General features: G+C 39.2%; 1 protein-coding gene across 2 annotated transcripts in view; it reads left to right on the forward strand.

The window, feature by feature from the left end:
- LOC122671703 overlaps window positions 1-18,162 on the forward strand; it is a 43,044-nt gene continuing 24,882 nt past the window's right edge. For both annotated transcript variants that reach the window (XM_043869081.1, XM_043869082.1), the window contains exons 1-2: window positions 1-762; window positions 875-1,059. In XM_043869081.1, the coding sequence (XP_043725016.1) occupies window positions 69-762; window positions 875-1,059 (879 nt within the window). In that variant the 5' untranslated portion in view covers window positions 1-68. The remainder of the gene's footprint in view (window positions 763-874; window positions 1,060-18,162) is intronic.

Below are 18,162 nucleotides of genomic sequence, written 5' to 3' on the forward strand. Positions count from 1 at the left end.
GAAGAAGGAGGAGAAGAAGAAGAAACGAAGGAAGGGAGTTTCCTTCGTAGCAGTCGGTTCCAGCAACAATGGCGGCCTCGGCAGCCTCAGAAGTCTCAGAAGGTCCAGTCCTTAGTCTCATGACTAAGCGTCTTCGTAATCTTAAGAAAAAATACAACCGAATTATTCAGATGGAAGAGAGTATCGCTCAGGGCAAAACCATCAACAAGGAACAAGAGGAAGTTCTACGCTCCAAGCCTGCCGTCGTCGTTCTCATCGAGGAGTACGAGAAGCTCAGGCAACCCCTCTCCTCCGCCCTTGAAGAAGAGCTCAACCTCGCCCTCCAACACCAGCAGGTATCTCCTGCTCCTCCTGCCGTCGACAATACCACCAAGGATACCAAAGATGGCAAGGACGAGAGCAGTGAGCCTCAGGAAAGGAGCAGCCATGGCGGCGACGATACTTCCGTTGAGGATCTGTTGAAGCTGCTATACTTCGGGTGCTTGTTCGATGTGAAGCTCCAGAGTGATTTCACGTCAACCATGCTTACCAGGACTCACGAGCGTGGCTGTTGCTTGACGTACGATTACGTGACGGATGAGGCTACTGATCTCCTTGGGGAGAGGGATTTGGATTTGATTTCTATGCTTGGCAGTCTCGTGATTTCTCGCCCTCTTCATTCCGGCCTTTCTCACAAGAACGCTCTTCGGAGTTGTGTTGAGCATGCTAAGCGGTGGCTCGCCAATTCGGATCAGCCTATTGAAGCGGGAGCCGCTATTACCTGTATGTATCACTCCTTGGAAGCTTCTCTGGTTTCGTATTGCATCTCTGATTTCTCGGCTTACTGAACTGTGATTTCGATCTTGTATGGCTGATCGTAAAAGTGATTTTGTAGATGCTGGATTGAGGGAGCGGCTAAACAAGATTTTGGCGTCTGACTACTTCACCACGACGCCCGAGATGAAGGCTCCTGTGGAAGTGGTTGCTGCTGCGGGAAAGTATGTTCCCTGCCAGGTGCCCATGCAAGACTCGCCGGTTCCTATCCAGGTCGAAGGTGCATACACACATTACCAGCAGAAGGTGAAACTCTTTTCACACTGCATTTTATGGGTGTTTTAAGATATTTCCCCTTCAACTGTGTTTGTTTTATATTTATAGCACTTCTTGTTATCATTGATTTGTCGATGGAGTTCTTCATAATGGTTAAGGTCAACAGATTAAACTGTAGAAATTACTGCATTTGTTATAATAGATTCATAGATATAGCCGACCCCATTATGTTGGGATAAGGTCGAGTTTGTTGTTTTGTTGTTGTTGTCATCGATATGTCAATAGAGTTCCTCGTAATGGCGAAGTTCAAAAGACTAAACTCCATAAATTACTACATTTTCGGATGTCTGTTTGCTCCCTGATTCATGGACCTACTTTCTTATTCCTAGGGCCTTAGACAAAATCAAAATCCTGATTGCATTCTTTCAGCTTGCAGTGCCCGTCTCTTGATGCATGCTTCCCTTTCAATACCATGTGAAATTCTACCATCATTCTTGAAAAAGTTTGGTCTTTTTCCTCTTGATTATGCTTTCAATATATATATTTTTTGACTTGGGGGGGGGGGGGATGAGGGTGGAGCAGAAGGTCATAGTTACTTATTGTTGAATCTTTTGATCTTCTGAATAAGTGATTGTTTCCTATATTGGGATGCTGAATGGTTTCTCTTTTGAATACTCCAGTCAAAGGCATACCTTGGATTAATCTGCTGAAGTTCTTTGAATCTCCCCCTGCTGTTAAAGTCTGTTAAAGTTCTTCGATCTTGTATGGCTGATCATGGTTATGGAATACCATGTCATTTTGTGTCTGATATGGGTAATTGGAGTAACATGAAGGTTCAAGGTGTTTTAGTTCATAATCATCTAAAGCTTTTCAAAGAAAATATGGCATTCATATGGTAAGTGGGGTTTCCATTTATATCAAACTTGGATAAAAAAACAAAAAGAAATCTAGAAAATGTCTCCTAAGATTCCCTTGGACTGGTGAATGAGAATTCAACATGTGGAACATGGATATGTCATCCTTTAAGAATAGTCTAGTACATTGGTAATTCTTATAGGTGATTGTGATCATGGAAGCTTTGAAGAAATTGAGGGCCTTGATAATTGTGCATGACTGTTTAATTAGTTTATATGGGAGAGGAAGATTTATTTATTTATCTTTTTGTAGCTAGCGGCCTTCCACCGAGTAAGGATGGAATGGGTAGGTCACTTCATCTATCTATTAGTTAGAAGCACATTCTTGACAGTTTACGCAAAGAAGAATGTTGTCTTCAATTTGTATACATATTGACCACGTGAGGGGGAACACCAAATTGTGTTGACTCGCATAATCTTGCCCCATCTTTCCTCACATTTTTTTTTGGATTTTGAGATTTTGATTATTGAATGATAGTTTTGCAATCACTTTTGATAGAATATGACTAATTTCTTGATAATCAATAAATGCCCTTACAATCAATTGTCATGAGATCTTAAAGGGATATAAAATCTTTGATATGTCACAAGAATCTCTAGAGAATACCCCTCGCTTTCAAATATGAATTTCTTGCACATTCATAATAATCACATGCATATTCCCCCTCCCCCCTTAGACTGGTGTCCTTTTCTTCAACTTGCTCCAATTAACTCCACCCCATCCCATCCTTTGTGTGGATGTAGTGATAGTTATCTAAACCTATCAACATGGAGATTCATCCTTGCCCAAATATTTGTTGAACTCCCAGCACTGAGAGGGGGTGAATCAGTGACACTAAGAAATTTCTTCCCCTTGGAGATGAAGCATTCAAGTGGTACTAGTAGGCAAGTCAATCACACACACACATATACAACAATCCACAAGACAAGATGTAACAGGGTTTGTCAGTATGTCTACGTCCGCAGTGCTAATGGCTATTTGGACTACGATCCAAATCTAGCCAGAGTATATTGCACAATACAAGTTTTAGTTGTACACACTACTAGGAGCCCCAACCCCCAATTTAGTTGCACCCACAACAAGGAGCACCGACATCTCTATCAAGTACCCACTTGCTAGTTTACAAGAGTATAATCAATATGACATACAAAATTTCCCCAATGAAAACACAAAAGTGACTTGAGGTATTTTATTAACCACCTTACCTTCAATCAAGTGCACATGTTCTTGAGAAAATGAAAAACAAGTGAGTTACCTACAAGCAAGGTAACTATCCCTCTTCACACACACTTGTCCTCTTCCCTTGTTACTGTCGAAGCTTCAATCAAGGCTTTACAAATACTTAAGTATAATCAATATGACAGAGAAAATTTCCCCAATGAAAGCACAAAAGTGACTTGAGGTATTTTATCAACCACCTTACCTTCAATCAAGTACACATGTTCTTGAGAAAATGAAAAACAAGTGAGTTACCTACATGCAAGGTAACTATCCCTCTTCACACACACTTGTCCTCTTCCCTTGTCACTGCTGAAGCTTCAACCAACGCTTTACAAATACTTGTGCACTCCTTAGGGATTTTCTCAGAGCCCTAAGCTTGCTTGCAATCTTCTCTACTTCTTGGTCTTCTCTATCTTTGAAGTTCCCACAATGATACTTGAAGAATCCCACTCAAGATGATGGTTTTAGGCTTGATGGATGGCTTCAAGACTTTCTCTTAGGGTTCCCTCTTGAAGGCTTTCTTCTTCTCTAACCTGGATGATTGTTGCTCACAATTGGGCTCCAAAATTCTTGATTCCCATTGAAACTCATTGTTGGGTCAGATGCAGGTTGGAAATCTTTTTGATTGGCTTGCATTTGATCACACAAGTATGTTTTTAGGATTTCTTTTAAACTTTTCTGGGCTGGGTGGGCATTGATATGGATGGGACATTGGATTTTCTTGATGGGTTTCTACTGCTAACTTATCAGAGTTCACATACCTAGAGCTGCAAATTTGCTTCAAGGATAAGAATGCGTGATCTCAATGTTTATGGATAATCTAGATGACAATGATAGGTATGCATTTTCTTTAGCAGTAGGGAAGACTTTGGATGGTGTCGTCCCTTTCCTCTCGTGGGTGCACAGTACAAGTGCGAGGACCTTCCAATCATCATTGCTGAAATAGCTGAAAGTGTTGCTTAGTTTTTCATCCGTGTGGAAGTGCTTGACAGTGAAACTGGGTTGGTTTGCTGAAAAATCAGTTATGCTCTTCAGGCACAAGTATTACTCTTCATTTTGTTAAGTAGCACTCCTTTGAACCTGTACTAAGCCTTTCTTGCTAATGGGCCATGAAGCTTGTTAGGAATCCTGAGAAGAAAAGGAAAAACTAGAGAAGAAACGATAGAAGAAGAAATGGGGAAAAAAAGAAGAGAACTCGATGCTCTGAGTTCCTGTCCCACATTTTGTATTTATAATAATAACCAATTACATCAAAATAGGAAACTCATTCCTTGTCAACCAAGAAACTAAAAATAATAAGAAACTAACCCTAACAAGTAAACTAACATAAAACGGTGGAATCAAACTAAGATACCAAGATAGGGACAATCCCCCTATTCATGGTTAATTACCCAAACTACCCTTGTACCACCACGGCACAAGGACCCATTCTCTACACTCCCCCTCAAGTTGGAGTACATATATAGCAAAAAGAAATCTCCAGCTTGAAACAAAATCACAAGGTAACAATTGTAGCACCACCCAACAGCCCATCACCAGCTTAAGCACAATGGCCACCAATCATCAACAATAAGTAAAAGAAACCATGTCGAATAGAACCAAAAAACAACGAGCAATAATAGAGAACCCCAACCGCGATCAAAAGATCATATAATAGCAACAACAACATCCCAAAATCTTCCCAAGGAAGATAGGTAGTAGATAGACATCTTCCCAAAGAAGACAAGTAAAAGTGCAGCTTCAACAGCTACATCACAAGAAGAATCTCACAACTCTCTCAGAGGCACCATTTCACAAAAGGCTACTGTCTCAGAGGTACTACTACGGTACTTGTACATCAGCTCGGTGCTTGTAGAATGCGGACCCAAATAAAAAAGACAGCATCTGGTTGCTGACCGACCAATTAAGGCCAGCATATGGTTGCTGAGACCGACCACACAAAGACAGCATATGGTTGTTGACGAACCATTCGGCATAAGGCAGCCGTGGACCAAGTAGATAAAAGCTGTACTGTTTCTGAACCAAACACATAAACTCTTAATGTTGTTGTGGATACAAACAGATGACACATATAGATAAAATAATCTTCAAGAATGAGTGACTGAAGCAAATAAGTCTTCAATCATGTAGAAACGCATCATGCTGATGGCCAGATAAATCAGACAAATTTCCAAAATAATTAATGCAATAGCACCAATAATCACCAAGATAATCTCCAATCTCCTCCTCATGTGTAGCATTACACGTGGACAAATAAGGTAAAGCCACTGGGAGACAGCCAGAGTGTGCCAACAATGCCAATCTTTAAAAAAATTGGAACTCCAAATTGAGATGACCAGGTCCACCATTTAATTTGGTAGTCCAATGGCAATTCTGTAAATAATTAACGCAATCTCCAAGTGATGTAAAATCCGGGTCAAAATACCCAATTGGGTTTGGTGTGGACCCACCCAAGTACACAATAGACAATGTCACAATAGCAAGAGTTGGCAGAACCGTAATTATTTCAATGTGAAAAGGGAAGGACATGGCTATAATTTAGATGAAATCCAAGTAAAGCAAACGCAAGGCCAAGAGTAAACTTGTAATTAAATTGGGAAGATTGGGTAATAGTAAACTGTAGGGGCAAACCTGAGAAGTAGGATTTAAAAAAGGATAAAATTCTGTCACGCAACATTGGAATTCATGAGGATATTGATTGAATTATTCATAAAGGCAGGGGCATATATGGAAACCAGGAAATAAAATAAAGCATAAAATCGTGGAAATACCATCATCTTCAAGACATCAACCACGATCCACGATTCTCAGCAGTAAGGAGTTGAGAGTAGGTGAGGGTAACAAGATGATTCCATCAGCTCCTTCCTCGAGACGCAACCAAAGGTGCAAACAGTGGCAGTCGAGAAAGGAATTGTTGAGGCAGAAACCAGAGAAAAGGCAGTGGCAAAGTGCAAGGATGAAGCGGAGAATACAGCATTCGACACCATGAACCATGAAATTCCAGGGAAAAGCCAGGAAGCGGTAACTAAAATAGCAGCCAAGATGGTTCCATGTACGAAAACAGCAATAAAATCAGCAATATGGTGGAACTGCATATCTTCGTCTTCGATCAAATAGTTGCAGCAAAGATAAAATAAAACCAGCAGAGGAGTGAATCCCAGAAATCAAATTGTTGCAGCAGGGGTGTCTCAGCAGTAGAATACGTCCAGAAATCGATCAGCAGTAGCAGGTATGATATTCATACACAATCGTCATCGAAACCATACAAAACCCTAGTTCTTCTTCTTCTATGAACTAGGGTTTCTTCTTCAACTCAGAAATCCAAAAACGACTCTCAAAATGGCAATTACAGAGAGAATCCGGTACTTAGTTACTGCTCTGATACCATGTTAGGAATCCTGAGAAGAACAGGAAAAACTAGAGAAGAAACGATAGAAGAAGAAGAGATAGGGGAAGAGAAGAAGAGAACGCGATGATCTGAGTTCCTCTCCCACAGTTTGTATTTATAATAATAACCAATTACATCAAAATAGAAAATTCATTCCTTGTCAACCAAGAAACTAAAAATAATAAGAAAACTAACCCTAACAAGGAAACTAACATAAAACGGTGGAAACAAACTAAGATACCAAGATAGGGACAATCCCCCTATTCATGGTAACATACCCAAACTACCCTTGTACCACCACGGCACAAGGGCCCATTCTCAACAAAGCTCTTTTAGAAGTTAGAACGCTGGGCATACGTGCTACCTTGTCTCGGGCTTTAGCCTATTGTTCCCACCCTTCTTCCCAAAGAAAAGACAAAAAAGGGAGCTTATCTAAGGGGAAGATCTTTCCAGGGGTTACATTGATTCTAAGAGTAAAGGGAAACTCTTCTGAAGTCTAAAAGGGGACATTTTCCACAATGATAGCCACTTACATGGAAGAAAGGATTAAGGTTCTCAATCTTTATCACAAGGGATGAGAAGCTCATGTAGTCACATGCAAGATCATTAACTGGGTAAAGTTCAGAGCGGCTGCTTGATTTCTGAACAATCAATAGTCAAGGCTGAATGGACCTGATCTATGTAAGTCTAAAGCTGTTGACAAGAAGCTGAGAAGGAGTTATGATGGATTTTGAGAGGGAGAATTGGAGAAATGGAGCATTGCAGAAGAATGGGTATCCATTTCTTTGACATTGCTGAACCTAACAATGAGAAAAGATGATGCAGATAAATCACATAAATGGTTAGTGGAAATAAGCTTTGGGTTGGGTTTTATGCATGTTGGGCCTATGGTCCAATGGTTTTTCATTGAAATGGGCTACTTTTTAATGGGCCTAAATTATGGGTAGGAGGTAGGCATAAGGGATTTATTTTGTTGGGATAGTTTGAATTGGTTTATTAATTAAGTAGTTGTTATTTCATTGTTAGTTAAGGATTGGATGGAGTCTAGCATGAATATAATTCCCTACATTGGATAAAGTTTTAATAATATGAGACACTTATCAGTTAAGAATATTTCCTATTTCAAGTATACTTTCCTTTCTTATTGTAAGTACACTTGTGGTTTCTATTTAAAGGTTGTAAGGCGATAGAGCCCCACACAGTTTTATCAATGAAAGAAAGCTTTGCTTCCTCAAGTTCTGTGGTGACTCAGAATTCTGTTGTGGTGATTCAACAGGGGGGGGGTTGGTGGTGATTCCAGCCTAGGCCTTGGGTGGTGATGCCCAGGTCATCTTTCCTTTCCGTCTTCTTTATTTTTCTAAGTAGCTGAAGCCTGAAATACAGTTCCTACTGCTGTTCATTCTCGAATCTGAGTACACTGGTTCCTGTTCTGAAGTTTCTGTTTCTGCTGTCAATTTTCAGTTATGTCCTTATCCTATCTGTACTAGGAATCTTCATTAACTAATGATCTAACCATTGGATGGGCTTGATATTCTTATCAATATTCCCCTAGATATTCTAAGCCTTCGACCAGCTTTGGGTTTAGTTCTGATCTTTGGTTCTTAAGTTATTTAATTTCTCTTATTCTGGTTTTACGATTCTTTTATGAGATTCCTTGTTTGAGTGGACTTGTGTCAGATTTCAGAATCAGACCATCTGATCTTGCTGAAACTTTGGTATGTACTTCTCCTATATTAGAGTAGTATTTGTCCAGAATTTCAATCATATCTGATTCGTTGATTCTGTGTTATTGAGTTTTCTTTGAATCTGGTTCCTACTTTCCTGTAATTCTGGAAATTTCTGTTGGTTTCCGGACCCTAATGTTCTAGGCGATTTATACCTCGTTAAAACTTAAAAGCATGTTATATAATATGCAAAGAGAGGTGATGGAGAATCGTTAAGCTAGCTGGTGTGCACTGTCAAATTCAATATGGATGGCTCCGGAGTTATTCAATACTTCTCTTGTCACAATAATATTAAATTAGATAATAGATCCTTGTGTTGTTTATTGTACATCCCTATTTTTCATGGGTATATGTTTCGCCTTTACAGCTCTACCATGAATAGCTTTTTAGCAGTACAACATGAGCATGCCTCTATGAAGTAATTCAAGTGTAAGTATCTAATTGAATTATTTTGTTTAAAAAAAGCCGTGGAACTATGTATATCTTATCTGATTGGATTCTTGATTTCTAAAGGTGGATGTTTCACTTAGTTATGGGTATGCTTGGATTGGGACTGATGTGTATCCTTTGATTGGAATGGGAAAATATGAGAACTCTTTCTGGTTTTGCTGGAATAGTTATTCGCAAGCTCAAGACAAATTTTATTAAATTTCTAAGCTGTTGAAAAACAGATGTTTTATTGCTTTTCAGATCATCAGGTTATTCAACTTTTACTTTTTCAATAAACATGTGTAGTTTGTTCTTGAGTTTTGGTTGTGGGACCAGAACTCCCTATCAGAACAGACACATGCCAACAACACTATTATCAGGCTTATTTCCCAAAAGAAACAGGAGGGAATTTGCATGAGTATAGTGAATGTATCATTTAATATTACAAATATATGCAGACCACAGAGACTTTAATTGAATGTTCGCTATGCATTAGGGTTCTGAAAGATTTGGTATTACTTGATCAGATATTGTGTCTTTCAACCTTGAAGTTATTGGTTTGATCTTAGTTCACTGACTTAGTGTGGTCAGCAGAAAATAATTGTACGAAAGAGCACAATAGAAGAGTAAAGCTTGGGTGCTAGTTGTGACTTGTGACTGCACCATTGCAAAACAAAAAGTGGGTTGCATGGCAATGGTCCTCTTCCATTCTGTGGTTGGTATTTGTATGAGATCATTCTATGGGGCATGGTTCAAGGTCTCGGTTTCGGACCTGGTTTCGACCAGGCAGAAAACCGAGTTGGTGCATTTTTTTTTGAACTCAAAGTCAGGTTTCAGTGGGTTTTTGACTTAATTAGGTCATGAAATTTGGTGTACAGTTTATTTTGGGCCATTTAAACACAATGACACTATCAGATTTTGAAAGATCAAATTCCAAATAGGTGTTTGACTTGGGACTCTAGGTTGGTAGGCTACGACGTACTAATCATAGTTCGAAAACTCGTTTCGTCTCGGTGTTTCGGGCTGACCGAAATATCAAAATTTTGCATTTTTCTGTTATTTTTCGATAGGTCATTTCGGTGGGTTTTAGGCCAAGTTAAGGCCTGAAACTTCATGGAAACCCTATTTTAGGCTATATAAACACATGTAAATGTTTGAATTGCAAAAATAGTCACCCAAAGTGGTGTTTTGGATAATTTAGTGGAAATAAGCCTTTAGTTGGGTACAAGTGTGTTGGGCCTTTGGTCCAATGGGTGGGTCTAGTTAGAGTCCTATTCCTTTATTTTAATTGTTATTTAAGTGTTTTAGTTGGCTAGATTAGGACTCTATGAATCCAACCTTGTTTCAAGTTGTGTTCTTTGTTACTTTATAGTCTTTTAGTCAGTGAAGATCACCTCCAAGCTAAGTTATCGGCTGGAGGAGTTTTAGGCTTAGTTTGATTCTTGTTTTAAGTCTTCCACATAAGTTTGTATGGGGCTTCGACCCTGTACACGAATTTGAGTAATGAAACATTGGCTTTTGCCTTGGGTTCTATGGTGATTCAGAATGCTCCCTGCTGTGGTGTGATTCAGTAGGCTCCCTGGTGGTGATTCCCGGTCATATATTTTCTATCTGTTCTATTTTATTTTCAGTTTCAATTCTGTTCAACCCTATTAAATCCTGATTTCATATTCTACTTTAAAGGTCCCTAACCTTTCCATTCAATTCTAGTTTCCTACTTCAACTTATATTCTCCAAATCTTTTGGTTTAAAACTGATCATTGAATTCTGATTTCAGTTCTCTGTTCTGCTATTAGTTTTGAATTTTGTGACAGTCTCAAAATCTGAACTTTCCGATTAATACTAGAAATCCTGTTGCAACTAGGACTTATTAAATCAGATTTCTGAATCTGTTTTGTCTGTTCTACTTTCTATTACTGATTTACTGGTTATTCGACTGTTAGAGCCTTAATTGATCACTGGTTTGAACCCCATTCTGTCCTTTGATTCTGCAGTTGTTGAGTTGTCCTTCCTCAAGTAGGAGTACTCCATAACTGAGAATTTAACCCTCAGATTCCAGTGACACTTTGCAGGAATGGTCCTCGGTCCATAATAGACCTTTGACCAGAAGTTGAGCTTAAGCTGACCAGTTCTTTTTGAGTTATATAAATTTCTCCTAATCATGGTTCAAAATCTCGTGATATTTCGCCGAAATATCGCTTAATTTCGTATATCTCGAGCTTACCGAGATGCGAATTCAGGTCGAAATGAAAAAATACCATATTTCGTCGATATCTCGTGAGATATCGACGATATCTCAATATCTCACGAGATATCGACGAAATATGGTATTTTGGCTTAAAGTGTCACGTGAAGGGGGGCTTTAATATAATATTTCGTAGATTTCGGTCCATATTTTGACCGAGAGCTGCATTTGCTAAGGAATTTCAGTCTTTTGCCTATTCTTCCACTCTTCCAAGCTCTCATCCAACACTCTAGCCATTGTTCAAACACATTGTTGTCGGATTTTCGCCGGTAAACTCATCGGAGGGTCATCTAAGCTCATCATCCAAGCCTTTTTCCACTATTTAAGGTAAATTCTATTTCTCTAAAACTATTTTTTGACTATGTACAAATTTTGTTGGATGGTGATGATATTAATATATGTTAGACACCGGAGGCCGATCTATAGCCTCACGGTGTCGAAATTTTTTTTCCATATGTATTTTTTTTTTTTAAATTTTCTGGTTTTAAAAATTCATTTTCCTACAATTAAAATAGGAAATAATTAAGGGTAATATGACTTAGATGGCAATGAATTAAATATATGTTAGACACCAATGGCCGATTTACGGCTTCACGGTGTCAGATTTATTTTTCTGCTCTTAAATAATTATTTTAATTTTCGGAAATTAAGAAAAATAAAAAAAAAAGAGAAATAAATAAGGAAAAATATGAGTTTTAAGTTTAAAAAATAATGAAAAAATATGAAAGTTATTTCTATATGTTTTGAAATGCATTACATGTATATTATGTTTACTAATTTTTGGTTTTGTTGTGTTAGATCAATACTTATATTAATATTATATATAAAAAATTGGTTTTAATTATGTGAAAAATATAAGGGTTAGGGGAAAAATATTAAATAACTATACAAGTGTATTAGTAATCTAAAAGTGTCAATTGAAGTGCATCTATATTAAGTTTTTTAATTATTTGTGTTACTTACATTGCAGTAAACAAGTATCATTATAGCGGATCGTGATAGACAATGTGCGAAGGGCAAGCAAAAGGTGGGGGAAAGTAGTCAACAAAGGGGGCGGAGGGAACAAAGAGAACAGAGGGAACAAGAGAGACGAGCCAGCTAGCATAGGGGTGACATTGCGTGGTTACATGGCACTCCCATTGATGGGGATAAGAGAAAATCTATATGTAACTATTGTCACATGCAATTTATGGGAGGTGGGTCCAGTAGACTTAAACAACATCTGACTGGAGGATCTAAAAATGTTGTAGGTTGTCATATGGTCCCTACTGAAGTAGCCAGGGAGATTGGTGATAGTTTGAGGGGAAAGAAGAAGAGGAAGGCTGACAAGCAAAGGATAAGAGAACAACTTGAGGATACAGTGAGGAGTTTGATGGGAGGAGGAAGACAATACAATGATGATGATGATGATGATGACTCCTCTGATGATGATGAGGACATTGCAGTACCTGATGACATACAAACAACAGAGGAGGCTAGGGATTTTAGGCGGACTGTTTCAAGGAGTAGAGTAAGTTTTCAAGATGATCAGCAGAGACAAAGAGTAGGGGGTAGTGGAGGAGCTGGCAGTTCTGAAGGTCCTAGATCTTTGAATCCTTTTAAAGACCACAAAGTGTGAGGTAGCCCAACACCTCTACAGTCAGTACCACCATCAACATCGATCCTAAATTGCGTAAGAAGAAAGGAAGCGATCAACCAAGAATCAAAGGAGCATGGAAGGGGATGAAGGGATTGGTTAAAGAATCAATAGCTAAGTGGATGCTATACCATACCATCCCAGCAAACACTGCACAAGGCCCCCATTATGATACCATGATAGATACCATTGCAGAGGCTGGCCCAGGATTCAAGGGCCCCACCTCATATGAGGTAATGAATGTTTATCTACCTCAACAAAAAAGTGAGATTGATGAGTACATTAGTGAGATGAGGAATATGTGGGAGACATATGGGGTGACTATAATGGTAGATGGATGGACTGGGCCTACAAGAAAGTCCATCATCAATTTCATGGTTTATTGTGATGGGAGGACAGTGTTCTTCAAATCTGTGGATGCATCCAAAGAGATAAATGATGCAAAATATATTTACAGATTGTTAAAGGAAGTAGTGGAAAAAGATGTGGGTATTGAGAATGTTGTCCAGATTGTAACGGACAATGGAAGTAACTTCAAGCTGGCCGGTGAGAAGATGATGGACAATAGTAAGTACCGGCTCTTCTGGACTCCTTGTGCAGCCCATTGCATTGACTTAATGCTAAAAGATATGGCAAAGTTAAAGTTGGTGAAGACTGTGGTTGAAAGTGCAAGACAAGTCACCAACTTTGTATACAACCACTCCTATGCACTCAATCTATTGAGGGAAAAATGTGGGGGTGACTTGGTTAGGCCTGGCATCACAAGATTTGCCACCAACTACATTGCCCTCAAAAGCATTGAGACAAAGAAGACCGGGCTGAGAAACATGTTTGTTTCTGAGGAGTGATTTGAATGGAAGGGTTCCAAGACTGCAAATGGGAGGGAAGCACAAGCAACGATGTCATCAGAGGACTTCTGGACCAAACTAAGCAAAGTGGTGAAAGTTTTGGAGCCAGTAGTTAAAGTTCTACATGTTGCTGACTCCGCTCTGAAGGGCCTAACCATGCCAGTCTTATATGTTGCAATAGACTTGATGAAAGATAGCCTCTATAGTGTGGCTCCTCGCAGTAGCAAACACTTCTTAGATATCATAAATGCTCGCTGGGAGAATCAACTTATGCATCCACTGCATAAGGCTGGTGAGTAAATTTGTTTTATGTTTATAAATTCATAGTATTATTATTTTCTAATTACCTATGCATTTGACAATACCTCTATTCTATATGTCATATTTCAGCATACTACTTGAACCCTAAGTATCAATATACCAATAGGCTTGGGTTGAAAACTCAGCTTATTGATGCTGTGAAACAAGTAGTAAAGAAGTTGGAGCTAGATGGTGCACTACAAGCAATTTGCAACAATGAGGTGAGTTCATTTGGAAACTCAACTTATTGATGCTTTCAAATAAGTAGTGAAGAAGTACTTACTAATTTTCCACATGGGTGTAGATCAAGGTAGTTAGGGATGCATTGGGAAGTTTTGGGAACCGAGGTGCGATCTGAGGCAGAGCACGTGGTGATGCTAGTAATTCTTTTAAGTTTTAAATTACATATGTATTGAAATTTGAAAGTTGAAACAACATGTGACACATGTCTTTTTTGTTGTAAACTTGTAATGCAGCTGAATGGTAGGTGTTGTATGGGGAATCGGCTGAAAACTTAAGAAGAATAGTAATTAAAGTCCTTGCCCAAACATGTTCTGCATCTGGTTGTGAGAGGAACTGGAGTACCTTTGCACTCATCCACTCCAAGAGGCGCAACAGATTGGGATCTCAACGTTTATCTGACATGGTGTATGTGCACTACAACTTGTGGCTGAAACTGTAACACATACGCATGGGACATGAGGGACAGACAGGTACCATTGATCTAGCTGAAATCTTTCAAGTTGACTCAGACGATGAGGACCCTATTGTGGATTGGGTGAGGGATAGAGGTGAGCTGATGAGGAGGGAGGTAAGCCCTACCCCATGATAGCTTCTGAGATTGGTGCTGATGTGGACGAGTATATGGCTGACGAGGGTCAGATACATGCAAGGGAAGCCTCACCCATACCATTCCAGCCCACTGGTGGCAATGTTGCTGATGATGAAGACTGGTCTTAAGTCCTCAAATGATGATGATGGTGGTGGTGGTGATGTTGGTGGTGGTGATGCTGGTGAAGAATTTGATGGTATGTGAGAGCGTTATGTGGTAGGCCAGGAGGCCCAGGATACGGCACCTGTAGAGCTACTCCGATTCACTGGAGAGACACAATTTGATCATGCCACACAAGATACGGACAACGGAGCACGTGCCCCCGCACCCCTACCTTCAAAAGGCCCCCTACATACTTACAACAGGAAGCGTAGGGGTCGACAAACATAGTTGCAACCTGATCACATGGACATTGATAACCTATCTAGCTCTGTTGGTGGTTTGAGTATGGGTGATAGGGAGGGAGGACCGACTGGACATTGGCATGCCCCATCTTTTGACGCACATACCACTCCATTGGCATCGGATTATGGTGCATCACAACCTTACGGTGGATATGGATATGGATCATCATCATATGGGCGTTTAATAGTGGGACTATGTCGATCCCAGGGGACATCTTGGATCATCTTTTGTAGATAACATCTTTGCATACCCTAGCGGACCTAGCTACCAACCTCACCAGCCATACATGCAGCCAATGCCATCGCCTCTTGTGCCGGCGCTAACATCATATAATAGTGGATCATCTTCTTCACGGACTGGATCGATTGGTAACCCTAGCTTATATCCTAGGATAGGTTACCTGCAGTATATTGATGATTCCATTTACGTGACATTTGTGGGTGACTACACTCGTTTCTTCTCTGATTCTATACCGTGGTCCACATATGTCCTTCAAACAGAGAGCAATGGATGTCGACTCCAGCGAGGCATGAGTGGGATTGATCCAGGGAGGCACAACAATTACTATTAGTAGTTTAGCACTTGTAATTTGTAACTTAAGTTGTGATTTCATTGATCTATGAACTTGTGAGTTGTGACTTGCGAGTTGCGAGTCTTGTGACTTACTGACTTTGACACTTAGTGTATTGCCTTTAAGGCTTTAAGCGAGTTATTGAATATTATGGAGTTTATGAGAATCATGGTACTCATCAATGTGTATTGGCTTTAACTTGATATGTGATGAAGTTAAATACTATTATTAAATATTAACTGCTTAATCTATGCGTATTTAACTATTTATACATTAGGGTCGGCGACCGTATGTCAATCAAGGGTGCAAGCCCAAAACACCAATTTGAATTCACATTTTTACAATTTTATGGTTTAAATGTGTTTATTAAGCTTAAATAAGGCTGTCCATGAAGTTTCAGGCCTAGATATAGCCAAATACCCCCGATATGGACCCCCGAAATATTGCAGAAAAAATGCAATAATTCGGTCATATTTCGCAATATTTCGGGTATCTCGGATATCTCGGTAGGCCCGAGATACCGAGATATCGCGAAATATTAAACTTTGCTCCTAATCTAGTTTGTCCTTTTTTTACTGCGATCCTGTCGCAAGCTGATTTCCCACTAGATTTCACTGGTTAGAGATTAGACCTTAAATAGCTTTAACTATTAGGATCTTTTGGTGGTGATGCAGGAGCACTTCCGTGGACCGGGCTGAACCTGTTGGAAAGCCCTGACCGAGAACCTGGCCTCAATTGGGATTTAGGTTTGTTAGGGTACTTCTGATTTTATTTATTGGGATAATCATATAATCTTTTAATTTGGGTAGGATACGTAGGAAGAGTTTGGCAAGTTTTGGAGTTGTTTTTGGTTAGAAATCTTAGTAGGTTGTTTCCTTGTTAGAGTCTATTTCGTTTTCTTATTTATATCCTTGTAATCTAATGTGTTGGACAGATTTGACGGAAATGAAAGTTGAGTGGTTACCTCCCGGTTGTGTAGTTGTGAGATCAGGTTGGTCGAAGGCGATTTCTTCCCTGCTGATTCCTTTTCTTTTCTTTCTATCTCATCCTCCCTACTGGAATCGAATCTGCCTATCTCCTTCTCAGGTCTGATTTTGTTGTTCTCCTTACTTCTCTTGTTATTATTCATCTTTATTAACTCTCTGTCACAATTATTCATTAAACTAAGTTTGACTCTGTTTTCTGGGCGGTAGTTGCAGCCCAGCGATATAGGGTTCAATCCATCTTACCTCTGACCCATTCACTTTGAAAGTTGGTACCGTGACTATACTCCTTAGGGTGATTCTGCATGTAGAATTGGAAGTCAATATGTCTCAAGATTCATGAGATCTCTGATCCCAATCTGACCTGATTTGTAGTTGTCCGCCTGAAACCATTTCAGCAGCTAAATCTCTTCTCTTCCTTATTATTCAGATGCCTATTAGTTGTGTTCACGAGGATTGGTAATGTAGTACTGTATTTGAATGACTCAAAACAATAGCAAATAGACAAGATCTTTAAATCAAAGAATAATTCAGGCTACATGGGACAATCCCAGTAGATCTAGGAAAAGGGTATTTAGGTAATAGATCAGCAAACAAGAACAGAAAACAGGGTACTTTATTCACACTGGAATCTGTTATGATCTAGTGATTAAAACAGATTTGGGGTAAACCAGTAATTTGCCAAGGAAGAAAGAAGTCAGAATTCAGAAATTAGGGTTTGCAGTAGCTTAAATAATGTAGAAGGAGTTCAGCTAAGAACCACTCTACAGTAGGATCGATTAGTTGCAGCAGAAAACCAAATTAGAAACTAAATCAGAATTAGTAACTTAGTGAATAAGGACCAAACCAGCAGCAGGAATGGCTCCAAAGTAGGATCGAGTGAAGGCTTAGGCTAGGGTGGTTTGTGCTCCATATATCACCCCACAGTTATCTTAGCTGTTGAAAGGCAAATTCTTTCTCAGAATTGGAGGCAAGCATTGCTTGTAAATTTCATTAATCAATTGGTGACTCTTTCTTACAATGGGTGCCAATTTTATAGCTTATGCAAGCTTACAAAATAGAAAGTAAGGAAATAGAAACTTCCTAAAATCAAAATAGAAGGTAGGAAAATAGAAACTACTAAGGCTGTATAGGATCTAGCCTTCTAAAGAAACAAGGAAACAAAAATAGAAACTAACTAAAATTAGAAGCTACCTAAATGAAATAAAATAAACTTTCTAAAACTGAAAATAGAAACTAAATTATAGCAGCATTAGGATAGAATCTTTCTCCACTTGATGGGCCCACAAGATCTTCTAAAAAGCATCCCCATACAAGGCAAATATGGGCTGTGACATTGTTCACGTGAACGGTGTTTTGGTCTTTTCTTCTTCATGTTTTGATCTACATCATTAATTCTCGGAGTCGATTTAACAAGAAAGGTTAAAACAGTAGCTATAATTGAGTGTAGGGGCAGAATGATAAAAAACAGAAATATCTCAAGGTCAGATGGTCAGAATTAGATCAAACTCATATTGAGTTCACCATTAGGAATCCTGAGCATATGGTCAAAATCTTGAAGGAATCTAATTGCTGGAGTGCTTAATCTCAAAAAACATGTATATTCTAGGTAGAACAGGAATTTGCAGAAAATTCA

This window comes from Telopea speciosissima, chromosome 8 (assembly GCF_018873765.1).
Source record: "Telopea speciosissima isolate NSW1024214 ecotype Mountain lineage chromosome 8, Tspe_v1, whole genome shotgun sequence".
Taxonomy (NCBI): Eukaryota; Viridiplantae; Streptophyta; class Magnoliopsida; order Proteales; family Proteaceae; genus Telopea; species Telopea speciosissima.